This window comes from Kogia breviceps, chromosome 13, assembly GCF_026419965.1.
Source record: "Kogia breviceps isolate mKogBre1 chromosome 13, mKogBre1 haplotype 1, whole genome shotgun sequence".
In the NCBI taxonomy this organism is placed as follows: Eukaryota; Metazoa; Chordata; class Mammalia; order Artiodactyla; family Physeteridae; genus Kogia; species Kogia breviceps.
In genome coordinates, this window is record NC_081322.1 from 4735077 (window position 1) to 4752455 (window position 17379).

General features: G+C 36.1%; 1 protein-coding gene across 2 annotated transcripts in view; it reads right to left on the bottom strand.

The window, feature by feature from the left end:
• Positions 1-17379, bottom strand: part of IRAK1BP1 (interleukin 1 receptor associated kinase 1 binding protein 1) — a 36844-nt gene that overhangs the window by 4547 nt on the left and 14918 nt on the right. The window contains exon 2 of one of the 2 annotated variants that reach the window (XM_059082990.2): positions 12637-12702. The exons of the other annotated variant lie outside the window; for it this stretch is intronic. Coding sequence (XP_058938973.1) covers positions 12637-12702 — 66 coding nt within the window. The remainder of the gene's footprint in view (positions 1-12636; positions 12703-17379) is intronic. 2 annotated transcript variants of the gene reach the window in all.

The window sequence follows — 17379 nt, forward strand, 5'->3', positions numbered from 1 at the left end:
TCATCACTGTTGAATGGTTTTCAGAGTATAGGTGTTTTGCCTCCTTAGGTAGATTTATTCCTAGGTATTTTGTTCTTTTTGATAAGATGGTAAATAGGACTGTTTCCTTAATTCCCCTTTCTGATACGTCATTGTTAGTGTATAGAAATGCAACAGATTTCTGTGTATTAATTTTGTATCCTGCAACTTTACTAAATTAACTGATGAACTCTGGTAGATTTCTGATGGCATCTTTAGGATTTTCTATGTATAGTATCATGTCATCTGCAAACAGTGACAGTTTTACTTCCTCCTTTCCAACATGGATTCCTTTTATTTCTCTATCTTCTCTGATTGCTGTGTCTACGACTTCCAAATCTATGTTGAATAAAAGTGACAAGAGTGGACATCCTTGTCTTATTCCTGATCTTAGAGGAAATGTTTTCAGCTTTTCACTGTTGAGTATGATGTTAGTGGTGGGTTTGTCATATATGGCCTTTATCATGTTGAGGTATGTTTCCTCTATGCCTGCTTTCTGGAGGGTTTTTATTATAAATGGATGTTGAATTTTATCAAAAGCTTTTCCTGCACCTATTGAGATGATCATGTGGTTTTTATTCTCCAATTTGTTAATGTGGTGTGTCACATGGATTGATTTGCAGATACTGAAAAATCCTTGTATCCCTGGGATAAATTCCACTTGATCATGGTATATGATCTTTTTGAGGTACTGGTGGATTCAGTTTGCTAATATTTTGTTGGAGATTTTTGAATTTACATTAATTAGTGATATTGGCCTGTAATTTTCTTTTTGTGTGTGTGATATCTTTGTCTGGTTTTGGTATCAGACTGATGCTAGCCTCACAGAATGAGTTCCGAAGTGTTCACTCCTCTGCAATTTTTTGGAATAGTTTCAGAGGACAGGTGTTAACTCTTCTCTAAATGTTTGGTAGAATTCACCTGTGAAGCCACCTGGTCCTGGACTTTTGTTTGTTGTGAGTTTTAAAATTACTGATTCAATCTTGTTACTGTAACTGGTCTGTTTATATTTTCTATTTCTTTCTGGTTCAGTCTTGGGAGATTGTGCATTTCTAAGAATTTGTCCATTTCTTCTAGGTTGTCCATTTTATTGGCATATAGTTGTTCATAGTAGTCTCTTATGATCCTTTGTATTTCCGTGGTGTCAGTTGTAACTTCTTTTTCATTTCTAATTTTATTGATTTGGGCCCTCTCCTTTCTTTTCTTGATGAGTGTGGCTAACGGTTTATCAATTTTGTTTATTTTTTCAAAGAACTAGCTTTTAGTTTCATTGATCTGTTCTATTGTTTTCTTCATTTCTATTTCATTTATTCCTGCTCTGATCTTTATGATTTCTTTCCTTCTACTAACTTTGGGTTTTGTTAGTTCTTTTGCTTTAGGTGTAAGGTTAGGTTGTTTACTTGAGAGTTTTCTTGTTTACTGAGGTAAGCTTGTATTGCTGTAAACTTCCCTCTTAGAACTGCTTTTGCTGTGTCCCATAAGTTTTGGATTGTCGTGTTTTCATTTTCATTTGTCTCTAGGTATATTTTGACTTCCTCTTTGATTTCTTCAGTGATCCACTGCTTATTTAGTAGCACATTGTTTAGCCTCCACGTTTGTGTTTTTTTGCAGTTTTTCTAAATAGTTGATTTCTAGTCATATAACATTGTGGTCAGAAAAGATGCCTGATACAATTTCAATTTTTAAAAATTTACTGAGACTTGTTTTGTGGCCTAGCATGTGATTTATCCTGGAGAATGTGCCCATGGAACCATGTGCACTTGAAAAGAATGTGTATTTTGCTACTTTCTGCTGGAATGCTCTGTATATATCAATTAAGTCCATTTGGTCTAATGTGTTAGAGAAGATGTAACAATTGTAAATATATATGCACTCAACATAGGAGTACCTATATATATAAGGCAAATACTAACAGACAGAAAAGGAGAAATCAGTGGTAACACAATAATTGTAGGGGACTTTAAAATTCCATTTACATCAATGAACAGATCATCCAGACTGAAAATGAATAAGGAAACACAGGCCTTAAATAACACATTGATCTGTTTTTAAATTTTACTTTATTTTATTTATTTATTTATATTTGCGGTACGCGGGCCTCTCACTGTTGTGGCCTCTCCCATTGAGGAGCACAGGTTCCGGACATGCAGGCCCAGTGGCCATGGCTCACGGGCCCAGCTGCTCCGCGGCATGTGGGATCTTCCCGGACCAGGGCACGAACCCGTGTCCCCTGCATCGGCAGGTGGACTCTCAACCACTGCGCCACCAGGGAAGCCCAGATCTGTTTTTTTAAAACTTTATTTTTTTAGAGAAGTTTTAGGCACACAGCAAAATTGACAGGAAGGAACAGAGGTTTTCCATATATACCCTTCTACCCCCCCCCCCCACATAGTTCCCCATCACCATAATCAACATTCCCCACCAGAGTGGTACATTTATTACAATATGTGTACCTACTGGGTTGACCAAAAAGTTCTTTCAGGTTTTTCCATAACACCTTTGGCTAACCCAATACACTGACACAGCATAATGACCATAAGTCCATAGTTTACAATAGAGTTCATTCTTGGTGATTTATATTCACTGGGTTTGTACAAATGTATGCTGACACACATCTATCATTATAGTTTCATACAGAATACTCTCAATGTCCTAAAATTCCTCTGTGTACCCCCTATTCATCCCACCCTCCCCCTAACTGCTGGCAACCATTGATCCTTTTACTGTCTCCATAGTTTTGCTTCTCCCAGAATGTCATATAGTTGGAATCATACAGTTTGTAGCCTTTTATGATTGTCTTAGTAATAGGAATTTAAGGTTCATACCTATTTTCATGGCTTGAGAGCTGATTTCTTTTTAGTGCTGAATAATATTCCATTTTCTGGATGTACCAGTTTATGTATCCATTCACCTACTGAAGGACATCTTTGTTGCTTCCAAATTTTGCGATTATGAATAAAGCTGCTATAAATATCCATGTGCACGTTTCCATGTGAGCATATATTTTCATCTCCTTTGGGTACATACTAAGGAGCATGATTGCTGCATCATATGGTAGGAATATGTTTAGTTTTATAGGAAACTTTGTCTCCCAAAATGACTGCACCATTTTGCATTCCCACCAGGAATGAGTGAGAGCTCCTCTTGTTCCACAACCTCGTCAGAATTTGGTGTTGTCAGCATTCCAGATTTTGGCCATTCTAATAAGTGTGCAGTGACATTTCATTTTTGTTTTAATTTGCATCTGTCTAATAACATATGATGTGGATTGTCTTTTCATATGCTTACTTACCATCTATATATCTTTTTTTTTTTTTTTTTTTTTGTGGTACACGGGCCTCTCACTGTTGTGGCCTCTCCCATTGTGGAGCGCAGGCTCCGGACGCACAGGCTCAGCAGCCATGGCTCACGGGCCTAGCTGCTCCGCGGCACATGGGATCTTCCCGGACCGGGGCACGAACCCGTGTCCCCTGCATCGGCAGGCAGGCTCTCAACCACTGCGCCACCAGGGAAGCCCTATATATCTTTTTTAGTGAGGCATCTGTTAAGGTCTTTGGTTTATTTTTAATTTTCTTTTTCTTACTGTTGAGGTTAAGAGTTCTTTGTGTATTTTGGATAGCAGTCCTTTAAAATAAGTGTGTTTTGCAAATATTTTCTCTGGGTCTTTGACTTTTCTTATTATTCTCCTGACATTGTCTTTCACAGAGCAGAAGTTTTTAACTGTAATGAAGTCCAGCTTACCAATTATTTCTTTCATGGATCAATGCCTTTGGTGTTGTATCTACAAAGTCAGTGTGATACTCAAGGCCATCTAGGTTTTCTCACATGTTTATAGTTTTGTGTTTTACCTTTAGGTCTATGATACATTCTGAGTTAATTTTTTGAAGGGTGCAAGGTCTGTATCTAGATACTTTTTTTTTGTATGTGGATGTCTAGTTGTTCCAGCACCAACTGTTGAAAAGATGATTGTGCCCCATTGTACTGCCTTTGCTCCTTTCTCAAAAATCAGTTGATTATACAGGAGTCTATTTCTTGGCTCTCTATTCTGTTCCATTGATCTATTTGTCTGTTCTTCAAACACTACTAAACTATCTTGATTTTTGAAGCCTTTTAGTAAGCCTTGAAGTCAGGGAATGTAATTTCTCCAACTTTGTTCTTCTCCTTTAATACTGTATGGGCTATTCTGGTTCTTTTGTGTCTCCATATAAACTTGAATCTTTTTTTTTTCAATATCCCCCAAATAACTTACTGGGAGTTTGGTTGGGACTGCATCAAATCTATAGATCTAGTTCAGAAGAACTGACATCCTGACCATATTGAGTCTTTCTATCCATGAACATGGAATATCTCTCCATTTATTTGTCTCTTCTTTGATCTAATTCATCAGAGTGTCAAAGTTTTCCTCATATAGATCTTGTACATATATGTTGTTAGATATACACCCAAGTATTTCATGTTTTGGGGTGCTATGGAAAATTGTTTTTAATTTCAAATTCTACTTGTTTGTTGCTGGTATGTAGGAAATAATATTTTGTTGAAGATTTCTGCCTCTATATTCATGAGATATTGGTCTGTAGTTTTCTTATCTTGTAATGCATTTCCATAGGATTTGTAGTGATGTCTCCTTTTTCAGTTCTGATATTAGTAATTTGTTCTTTCTCTATTTTTCCCCCCTTTAGTTTGGCCAGAAGCTTATCAATCTTATCGATCTTTTCAGAGAACTAGCTTTTGGTTTCATTAATTTTTTCTATTGATTTCCTGTTTTCAGTTTCACTGATTTCTGCTCTAATTCTTATTATTTTTCTTCTGCTTACTTTGGACTTAATTTGCTCTTCTTTTTCTAGTTTCCTAAGGTGGAAACATTAGATTATTTATTTTAGATTTTTCTTCTTTTTACTATATGTATTCAATGCCAAAATTTCTCTCTAAGCTGTTTTCACTGTATCTCACACATTTTGATAAACTGTATTTTCATTTTCATTTAGTTCTAAATATTTAAAAATTTCTCGAGATTTCTTCATTGACCCATGTTATTTAGAAGTGTGCTGTTTAATCTCCATGTATTTTGGGATTTTCCAATTATGTTTCTGTTATTGATTTCTAGGTTAATGCCACTGTGGTCAGAGAGCAGACATTATATGATCTATCCTTTAAATTTGTTAAGGTATAAGTTTTGGCCTAAAATGTATTTTTTGGCAGGGGGTGGGGGGGGGAAGTAAAGGTTTACTGTAGGGCCAAGCAATGACAATGGGTGGCTTGTGCTCAAAAGACCCAAACTCCAAATGTGTTCTATCTTGGTGAATGCTCCATGAGAGCTTGAGAAGAAGAATACTGTTTTTGGAGGAAGTAATTTATAGATGTCCATTCTATCCAGTGAATTGATGGTACTGTTAAGTTCAACTAGGTCCTTACTGATTTTATGCCTGCTGAATCTGTCCCTTCTTGATAAAGGGAGTTGGAGACTCCAACTATGATAGTGGACTCATCTATTTCTCCTAGCAGTTCTATTAGTTTTTGCCTCATGTAGTTGGGGAATGCATGTTAAGGAGTTTTTTTTTTTTTTTTTTTTTTTTTGGCTGTGCCACCACACAGCATGTGGGATCTTAGTTCCCCAACCAGGGATCGAACCCATACCCCCTGCACTGGAAGTGCAGAGTCTTAACCACAGGACTGCCAGGGAAGTCCTCAAGGATTGTTATGGCTCTGGGAAAATTGCCCCTGTATCATTACATAATGCCTTTCTGTATCCCTGATAACTCCTTGTTATGAAGTCTGCTGTGTCTGAAATTACAATAGTGACTCTTGCTTTCTTTTGATTGGTGTTAGCATGATTAATTTTTCTCCATAGATTTACTTTTAATCTATATATGTCTTTATATTTAAAATGAATTTGTCATAGATAACATATAGTTGGGTAGTGTTTTTTGATGCACTTTGACAATCTCTGTCTTTTAATTGTTGCGTTAGACCACTGATGTTCAAAGCATTACTGATATAGTTGGATTAATATCCACCATATTCTTTACTGTTTGTTTGTTGCCCTTGTTCCTTTTTCTAAGTTCTGTCTTCTGCATTTTGTGATTTAAAAAATTTTTCATTTATTTATTTATTTGGCTGTGTTGGGTCTTCGTTGCTGTGCATGGGCTTTCTCTAGTTGCTGCAGGTGGGGGCTACTCTTTGTTGCAGTGCGTGGGCTTCTCATTGCGCTGGCTTCTCCTGTTGCAGAGCACAGGTTCTAGGTGCATGGGTTTCAGTAGTTACGGCACATGGGCTCAGCAGATGTGGCTTGTGGGGTCTAAAGCACAGGCTCAGTAGCTGTGGCACACAGGCTTAGCTGCTCTGCGGCATGTGGGTTCTTCCCGGATCAGGGCTCGAACCCATTTCCCCTGCACTGGCAAGTGGATTCTTAACCACTGTGCCACCAGGGAAGCCCTTGTGATTTTAACTGAGCATTTTTCATGGTTCCTTTTTTTCTCCTTTCTTAGCATATCAGTTATATATTTTTAAGCTTTTTTTAGTGGTTTCTCTAAAGTATGCAATACATATTTACAGCTAATCCAAGTCCACTTTTAAATAACACTATGCCACTTTATGGGTTGTGTGAGTACCTTACAATAACAAAATAATCCTAATTCCTCCATCCCATCTCTTGTATCATTACTGTCATTCATTTCACTTATATATCAACATACATAAGTATATATATAAGAAACATGCATACAAAATTGAATATATTGTTGCTATTCTTTAAACAAACTGTTATTCACTAGATTGATTAAGAATAAGAAAAATATCTATAACACAGGGAACTCTGCTCCATATTATGTAACAACCTAAATGGGAAAAGAATTTGAAAAAGAAGAGATACGTGTATATGTATAACTGAATCACTTTACTGTACACCTGAAACTAATGCAACATTGTTAATCAACTGTAATATAAAATAAGAAGTTAAGAAAAAGAATAAGAAAAATAAAAGTATTTTACCTTCACTTACTCCTTTTTTGACGTTCTTCTTTTCTTTACATAGATCCAGGTTTCTGATCTATATTATTTTCCTTCTTTCTAAAGAACTTCTTCTAACAGTTGTTGTAAGACAGCCCTAATGGTAACAAATTCCCTCAATTTTTGGACTTTCCTGCTGGCCTAGTGGTTAGGAGTCTGGGCTTTCACTGCAGTGGCCTTGGTTCAATCCCTGGTTGGGAAAGATCCTGCAAATCGCATGGTGCGGCCAGAAAACACAAAACACCCCCACCCCACCAAAAAAACGGTCTTAGTCAAATTCCCTCAATTTTTGTCTGAGAAAGTCTTTATTTCTCCTTCAATTTTGAAGGATGCTGTGTAGAGAGCTCTAGGTTGGGTTGTTTTTTTTTCTTCTCAACACTTTAAGTGTTTAACTCCACTCTCTCTTTTCTTGTATGGTTTTGGAGGAAAAGTCAGATATAATTCTTATTTTTCTTCCTCTATAGGTAAGGTGTTTTTTCCTCTGGCTTCTTTCACGTATTCTTCTTTATCTTTGATTTTTTGTAGTTTGAAAATAATATGCTCACCAGTAGGGGTCTTTTGGGGCATTTATTGGGGAAATTCTCTGTCATTATTGCTTCAAAAATTTCTTCTGTTCCCTTCTCTCTTCTCCTTCTGGTACTCTCATTATGTGTATGTTATACCTTCGATAGTTGTCCCATAGTCCTTGGATATTCTGGGGATTTTTTTCCCCCCAGTTTTTGTTCTCTTTGCTTTTCAGTTTTTGAGGTTTCTACTGAGATACCCTCAAGCCTAGAGATTCTTTCCTCTACTGCATCCAGTCTACTAAAAAGCCCATCAGAAGCATTCTTCATTTCTGTTACAGTGGTTTTGATCTCTAGTATTTCTTTTTGGGTCTTAGGATTTCAATCTCTCTGCTTATGTTGCCCATCTGTTCTTGCATGGTATCTCCTTATCCATTAGAGCTCTTAGCACATTAATCATATTTGTTTTAAATTCTCAGTCCGATAGTTCCAACATCCCTACCATCTCTAGTTCTGATGCCTGCACTGTCTCATCAAACTGCATTTTTTGCCTTCTGGTGTGCCTTGTAATGTTTTCCTTGATAACTGGACATGATATATTGAGTAAAGGGAACTGCTGTAAATAAGTCTTTAGTAATGTGGTGGTAAGATATAGGGAGAGGGAAAGTGTTCTACTGTCTTATGATTCTCAGTTTTTTAGTGAGCCAGTGCCTCCAGACTGTGAACTTCACAAGTATTTCTGAGTTGTTGTTGTTGTTTTCTCCTCCTCTTTAGGTAGAAGAAGATGGCGAGAGTGGATTGGATTTTGGTATTTCCCTTCCCTCTGGTTAGTTAGGCTCTGATAATATACCAGCAGGTTAGGGTCTGCTTAACTAGTTTCTCTTAAGAAGAACAGAGTACTCTGGCATATTTAAAAATGGTTCCTTTTCCCCTCCCTTTGCCGGACACATTAGGGAAGTTTTTTCCCCATATTCACAGTGAGAACCTAGTCGAGCACGTGGAGGTAAATCTCACAAAACTGTGGGTCCCCCTCTATGACTGGATCCTCTAGAGCTTTAATTCTCAGAGTTGTCCACACTGAGCCTCCAGGAATGTGTCAATTATAGTTCAGATTTTCCTACCCGGGCACCGTCTCTGGAGGTGGTTTCTCTTGTCTCTGCTCTGGTAAGCTATGACTCACTGTGTTTGCTTGTCTGTTTCTCCAGTTTTGGGGGTAGCAGTGTGCCCTGTGTGCTCACCTCTCTTATGCATCCTAGAAGAGTTGTTGATTTTTCAGTTTTTTTTTTCAGCTTTTTACTTGTTAGGATGCAGTGGTGACTTCTAAGCTCCTAACACGTAGACTAAGAAACTGAAAGTCTGCCATTACTTTTAACCAGTTGGTGCCCTCATATTTAATGTACAGCTGTCCTATGTAACAGCTTCCCACTAGCCATCCATTTTACATTTGGTAGTGTATATATGTTAATGCTACTCTCTCACTTCATTGCTGCATAGCACAGGGAGATCAGCTCAGTGCTTTGTGACCACCTAGAGGGGTGGGATAGGGAGGATGGGAGGGAGACGCAAGAGGGAGGAGATATGGGGATATATGTATATGTATAGCTGATTCACTGTGTTATACAGCAGAAACTAACACACCATTGTAAAGCAATTATACTCCAATAAAGATATAAAAAAATAAATTCTATTAATAAAAGAAAAAGAATAAAGTACGTTTGTTGCAAGCAGCTTACAGGTGAGGTGTGTTTTTTATACAATCTGAAATATAAGCCTTCTAATGGAGGTATTTCGAATATTTATATTTAATGTGATTATTGATATGGTTACATTTAAACCTCTGATCTTGCTATACTATTTGTCTCATATTTTCTTTTTTCCCCCCTCCCCACTTTCTGCCGTTTTTTGGGGGGATTGAGCATATTTTTATTATTCTATTTGATATCCTTCATTGGCTTCTTTGCTATAACTCTTGTTGTTGTTGTTAATTTAGTGTCTGCTTTAGAGTTTATAGTATATACATGTTTAATTTATCACAATCTACCTACAGGAGATATACCATTTCATATATAAGAAACCTACAATATTATACTTCTATTTCTCCCTTCTTGACCTTCATGCTATTGCTGTTGTACTTTTACATATGTTAGAATTCCTAAAGTTCGTCATTATCATTTTTGTCTAAACAATTATCTTTTATATAGATGTAGAGATACAGAGATGATATAAGAAAAATATCATATCTACCTGTGTAGTTACCATTTTCAGTGCTCTTCGTTCCTTTTTGTAGATCCCTATTCTTTTTTAGTACCATTTCATTCCACCTACCCAATTTCATTTAGCATTTCTTGTATCGCAAGTCTACAGGTAATGAATTCTTTCAGCTTTCTAAAAAGTCTATAGTTGGCCTTTAATTTTGAGCAGTATTTTTGCTGAACACAGGGTGATAAAAACAAGCTATGAGATAGGGGAAATATGATTTAAAAGCCCCAAGTGAGAAAGACACTTTTTTAGTTGTAATCATTGTTTATGACTGTAAGCTCAACAGAAGGGAACAGTGTGATGCAGGTGCCAAAATGTTCAGGTGTATATGTGTTATTAGAAATAAACATTCCAGAATAATGAAGATAATCATCTTTCTCTAATATGGAATCACAATTAGGACACTATAGTTGTAGATGCTTTAGGAGGAAACTGGTTAACAAAAGAGAGAGCTTGTCATATAAGAAATGACCAAAGAAACTGGGGATTCTTACACTTGGAGAAGAAAAAAAGTAGCATTAATATGATACTGAACCTCAAGTATATACTTCTAGGAAGAAATATTTGTTTTGTCCTTGGAGAGGTACATAATTAAAATGGATAAGTACTAGTAAGTCAATTCTTGGTTTAATGTTAGAAAATTTTATATTGATTAGATGTCTGAAAATGGAATTGGCCTTTTATATTCATACCTATCTATGTATAAAATATTTCACAACAAAGATGAAGAGTTAAAAAAAATTAGATGAGATAACGTATGGAAAACACCTGACACATGGAAACATGAAAGGAAAAGGAGGGGGAAAACTGGTTATACTGGTTATACTACTTTTTCTATTTATTGAATGCCTACTATATCCCAGGTTTTAAAAATCCCTCCAACACTGAAATTGTAACAGGAAAACAACATGAGAAGTGGAAAGAGTAGAGATATAAGAATTGCAAAGCCAAGGTTTTACTCCAACCCTAAACATACAAACACTCACCCACCCTTAAAGAACTCACTTAGATAATTTCTAACCTTCAATATCTTATCTTTAAAATAAGCTGAAGCAGCAGGGTAGGCAGGAGGTTAGAAAAAGAATCTCTGAAGTGCCTTTCAGGATGAAAATTTCAGATATCACGTGACAAGTAATGTTCTCCCATCTAATCTTAGTCTGTATATTTAACTATCTGTGAGAATATTGGTATACATCAGGTATTAGGTTTTGGTGTTCACTATAGCCATAGCCATAAAGCCACACATTGTTCTTTATGCACAGGTTGGCATACTTTATACCTCACGACCCTACCATCCTGGTCTCTGCTGATGCTGACTTAAGGGCAATCATGTATTAGACGACACTATATAAGAGTTCTGGCTACTGGGGAGCCCTATACAAAATATAATCAGATTCTCTCTTAAGGAATTCAAATACAAGACATGAAAAAGGTAAGGACAGCAAAAGGACGAGGAGCGGAGTTTAGCCAAGTCCTCACTTAGCCATGTCTTACAACAAAATAAGCAGCTCTAAAGCACACTCTGTACCTGGCGGGTCAGCCCCTAGAATAAGTCAGTCTGAAAAACTTTCCAGTTTTCCATGAAGCCTGGCTGCATGTTTGCTGGGACTGTTCCTTTTCCTCCTTGTGTACTTAACTAGCGTACCCTCACAACAAGCCCCACTAACTGAGATAACCAGAGCCCATCTATGTTCACTACAACCTGAAGTCCAAACAGGTAATAAGTACTGGAGGAGTGCTAGAACAACTCCCAGTCTTTGACTTCCATAGTATGGAATCTTACCAGACCAGTCTTCATCCTGTTTTGAAAGGTATGTTTTGGTCCCCACTACTACAGAATAACATTTGCCAAGTGGATCCCTAAAATCATCATAAGATAGTTAAATTTTAAGTGAAGAAATTATAAATTTATTAAAGTAAGTATAGGGACAACAGTGTGTTGTGGAAATTACTATCTCAAGAGGTAAGAAGCCAGGATCCTAATTTCCATTCTAATTCTTGTCATATGATCTTTGAAAAATCTGAGCCTAAGCTATCCAAGCCTTAAAATTAGAAAAAAATAATATATTATCTGCCTGAAGGTAGGACTAGGTGATTTCTTGAGGTATTTTCCACCTCTAATGGCAAAGATTCTCTGATTAGATAAACAATATTCCATTCTAATCTCATTCTTGTTTGTTTCCTGTGGCAAGGAGGCTGCCTGACTGCCCCAAAATACTCCAAGATGTTTGGAACCAGGAAGAGATAGCAGTCTTGTAACCTAGCCACAGGTACATATAACATACTCTGATTTCGTAAGATCCCGATCATAAAATCTTTAAAGATAAGTACAAAGCTCGACAGTTTTAGGAACTAAATGTTTTCATTAATTGAGTGTACAAAAATATTTTGTTCTTTTTAATTTGTGCAAAGGTTGAGTAGTTTTTATTTTTAAATAAACCTGAATACAAAACAATAAAATTGCATTGTGAAACAAAAGAATGTTGAAAAGTCTTTCAATCCTTTATTCTATGACTATTAATTTGCTATTTATCTGAGGAGAAGAAATTTTTCTCCTGTAGTGTTTCCTGCTCACTAGATGATAATATTACTAAAATTTTATTCAGGTGGCAATTAAATGCTACTTCTCTCTGCTATTTTTATTCCATTTCAAAACAATTTCTCTTAAATCTAATTAAATTCATTTTAAAAGCTCACCCAGATATATAACACCAAAAATGATTGAGAAAATGATCTTTTATCAATACCACGAGAATCATTTCTCGTATACACTGAGTTTCAAGAATAAAATTAAATGCAAACTGTCTCCACAAAGTCGTGCTGTTTCCAATTATTTAAGATAAGTACATACCTCTGCTTCCATGTGATAAGCATTTTCTACCCTTTGAAAATCCTTTGTCACAGTTACATTTTCTGACTGAAACAGAAAGTACAAGAGTATGATTACTAAATTTTTGGTTACTAAATGCAATTACTCTAAAACATAAAGTATAAACCTGAACTTATTAAAATCAGAATGACAAAATATGCAGAAAGAACTGGTTTGCCTGGTGTTTTAAAACTTTCCTAAAAGTAACATAAAATAAATTCAGAAACTTACACATATTTGCTGAAATTTCATCATAATTGTCACTACACTTGTAGTAATTTTTACATTAGCTAGTACAAAAAGTATGAACTTAGGGTGGTGTATACATATATATATGAAGAATTATTTGTACATAAAGCATTCTGAATGTGGTAGGAATGATAGAGTTTTAAAAATGTTTAATTTACAAATAATACAAATTTACTGAACGTATAGTATACAACTTTGGGCAAGTTACTCAACTTTTTTGAGATTTAGTTTCCACATTTATAAACTTAGGTTACACTACATGTGAGGTAGGAGGTGGATTGGCCCCGGGGCCGAGCAGCTGGAGGGTGTCAGACTGAGCAATCGGAGCTTGTCTCCCTACCACACCCTGCCCCCCCACCCCCCCACGACATTTCAAAGAAAAAGATAACAGCAGGAGCAGAGAGGAACTAAGCTCTGGTGCAGTAAAAAGATAAGATGACCACGTCTTTCATTCTTCAGGTCAAGGAGACCTCCCCAACTGTGCATGTACAGAAAAGTTCCTAGGGGATCAAAAAGGGAGGGGACGCTAACCCATAATAGAGACCCTCACACTGGAATCCATCTTGGCCAAAAGATGCGCATGCACATTAGACAGGACCCTGAGTCAGATCAGATACGGGGAACAAGCGAGATGATTGGCCAGAGGAAAACAAAGACCCGGAAGATGGCCCCTACATAAGCAATTTAAACCACCCCTTTAGCGCTCTTTATTAGTAAAGATGCCCACACTCTCTGAGTGTGCAGCTCTGCTTTGCTTCTGTCCTAAATAACCTGCTTCTCTCTGTGCTCTACCACACGTACTGTACTTCTACTAAACTCTGTGTCTGCTTTACAACCTTGGTCTCTGTAAAATTCGTTCTTCAAAGAGGTCAAGAGCCAGGGCTCTGCTTCTAGCCACTAGCCCCTGGTGGTCTAGTGGTTAGGATTCCTGGTTTTCACCCAGGCAGCCCAGATTCAATTCCCAGGCAAGGAACTAAGATCTTGCTTCAAGCTGCCACTCACTCACTGCTGTTACCCCAAGATCACATGGGACTGTTTTGAGGATTTAATGAAAAGTTGTAAATAAAATGCTTGACACAGAAGGCACTCAGCAAACACAGATGCTATACCATTATGATATAAATATTTCCTGAAATACTGGACCCAAGCCAGTCTGTTCTTAGAAAAGTAATATTAATGCTTTTTGATTCTCTGGGTAAGTATAGGTTATATAATTCTGATTAAAAAGTTAAATTTCTTATTTACATTTCAAAAGGGTTTTAAACTTTAGTGAAATGAACTCTTGACCTACTCACATCCTTGGGGATAGACAGAACTTATATTTTATAAATTTTTGTATCTTTAAAAATATATGCTGAATAAGGAATATTATGCCCAATAATGATTTAATTATAAGTTATTTGGTAAGGGATTTAGCTGCACCTGAATTTTAAGATACACACTAATTTCAAGCCATTATATGACCTAGAAAATTCTAAAAAGCTTTAACCTGAAAATCTGAACTTAAGTTCTAATTATAGCTCTGATGTCTGTTACTATGAAAATATTCATTTTTTATGATGAACGTAATATTTACTCATTGTAGAAAAATTACAATACGGATATAGATAAAATAAACCAGTACTGTATACATTGCCTGAAGCTGAAAACTTGAAACATAAAGCATTTCTGTCATTTAATATTCTCTTATGACATGTAAACATATCTTCTATTTTCTTGGATGTCTTTTTTTCATTTTTTTCCCCTATTTCACTTGATAAATACATATAAAACTTCTGATTAAAAAATTATTAGAGAAATAATTTTAGGAAATGTAGCTGAAAAGAAAGTATCTTTTACTGTTGCACTTAACAATGTTATTGCTTTTATAAAAATAATATATGCTAATTAATGAATATCTAATACTAGAGAAAAGAACAAAGAAGAAAGTAATAAGTCTCTAAACCCATTACTATTAAAATTTCAGTAAACATTTTAAGTCATCTATCAATGCATATAAACATATCTATGTATAGTCTATCTATGTATAGACTTTTCCATAAATGAAATTATACTCTACATGCTGTTCTGTAACCTTTTAATAACATTTATTTTAGAAAATATTAAAATCTACAGAAAAGTTGCTTAGATAGTATAGAGTTCCATATACCTCAGTTTCAGATTTCTCTGATGTTATCATCTTTTATTACCATGGTACATCTGCCAAACTAAAAAACCATCATTGGTATATAACCATTAACTAAACTCCAAACTTCACGTGCATTTCACCAATTTTTCTATTAATGTTCTTTTACTATTTCAGAATCCAATCCGTGATACCACATTGCATTAATTCATCATGTCTCCTTCGTCTCCTCTAATCTAAGAGAATTTCTCAGTCTTCTCTAGTTTTCATAACCTTGAAAGTTTTGGTCAGGTATTTTGCAGGATGTCCCTCCATTGGGGTTTGTTTGGTAGCTCTCCCTCATGGTCAGACCACGGTTATAGGTTTTAGGAAAGAATATCACAGAGGTGAAGCGCCCTTCTCATTGCAACATATCAGGGGGGTACATGATATCCATGTGACATTACTCATGATGTTAACCTTGATCACTTGGTGAAGGTAATGTCTGACAGGGTCCTTTACTGTAAAGTTACTATTTTTCCCTTTCCATACTTTATGCATGGAAGGCCAGTCACTAAGTCTAGCCCATATTCACTCAATAAATACTACATTATTTATTTTGCTGCTCAAATTGTTCTAGCTTTGGCTATTGAGATTTCTTTCAGGTTGGATCTTATATCCCTTTGACATCCATCCATCCTTTTATTTTTTGAGCACTTCCTTACTTTCTGGTGCAAGATGCTATAGGCTCATGTTGCGGTTTCCCTGCCCAGCCCCAGAATCAGCCACTTCACTAAGAAGCTTACCATCTTTTCTTTGAGATTGCTATTTAGAACAAAGACCTGGGTGTTAAGACTGCTCACCACTACTCAAGTGTCGTTCTGTGTAGGCCCTCTCAGTGGACAGAGTTTGATGATACATTTATGTGTACAAACTCACATATACACATATATCTACAACTGTTTATCTATCCATCTGCACATATTCTAAGCTAAACATGAGTTCATCTTGATGTTTCCAACTCTCATTAAGAACCACAGAGTTCATTCTAACCTTCCTTTCTTATCTGTAACTTCCCTCTACAATAGTGAGAAAGCTGGCTCCCATCATCCACCAACCACTTACTATTTTTCAAGCCTACTATACATATAAAGCAGTTTCAGAACTGTTAACCAGCATCCCCTTGGAAAACAAATTTACTAACTAGAGGATAGTATTTATGTATCTTTCATCTTTATCCTTAGTTGCTAGTAAAACATAATTTTCCAGACTTACTTAGGATACTCCTCTCACCTCCCACCCCCATGTTCAGTGCAGTTATTTCACTCATTTGTAACAGAGTTAGGTTCATCTGTCACAGTCTGGATTTTGTCCTGGAATTGATCTTTTTCTGATGTCTTTTTTTTTTTCAATTTGCATACATTAATGTTCACTCTTTGTGATTTACAGTTTTATGGGTTTTGACAAATTTATGCACCACCCCAGAACCACAAAGAATAGTTCTTTCCCTTGAAAAGTTCCTCTGTGCATCTCCTTTATAGTCAACAACTTTGCCATCCAACAAGCCCTGTCCACTGATTTATGTCCCTATAGTTTTCCCTTTTCCAGAATGTCACATGAATGGATCATAAGATATAAATCTTTTGGATCTGGCTTCTTTCACTTATAATATCTAAGATTTGCCCAGGTTACTCTGTCAATCAATAGCCTGTACCTCTTTATTGCTGAAAAATTTCCCAATGCATGGATGTAACAGTTATCCATTCCCCTGTTGAAGACATCTTGGTTGCTTCCGTGTTCTAAAGTTTGAGTTTTAGCAATTTATGAATAAAGCCGCTATAAACTGCTTGTACAAATTTATATGTGAACATAAGTCTTTGATTCTCTTGTGGGTTAATGGTTCCTATGGTAGTTTAACTTTATAAGAAACTGTAAGACTGTCCTTCAAAGTGGCTGTACCATTTTGCAGTTTCACCAGAAATGAATGAAAATTTCTGTTGTTCTACATCTTTGCCCACATTTGCTGTCATCAGTGATATTGGATTTCAGTCATTCTAATAGGTGCACAGTGCCATCTCATTGTGGTTTTAATTTGCATTTCTTTAATGACAAACAATGTGGAGGATCCTTTCATGTGTATACTTGCCATCTGTATATAATCTTTGGCCAAGTATATGTTCAGATATTTTGTGCTTTTCAATTGAGCTACTTGTTATTTTATTATTGAATTGAGTTCTTTACATATTCTTGATGCAAGTCCTTTATCAGATATGTAATTTACAAATTATTTTATCCCAGTCTGTAGAATGTCTTTTTTAAGACTTTATTTTTTCAGCGCAGTTTTAGGTTCACAGCAAAATTAAGTGGAAAGT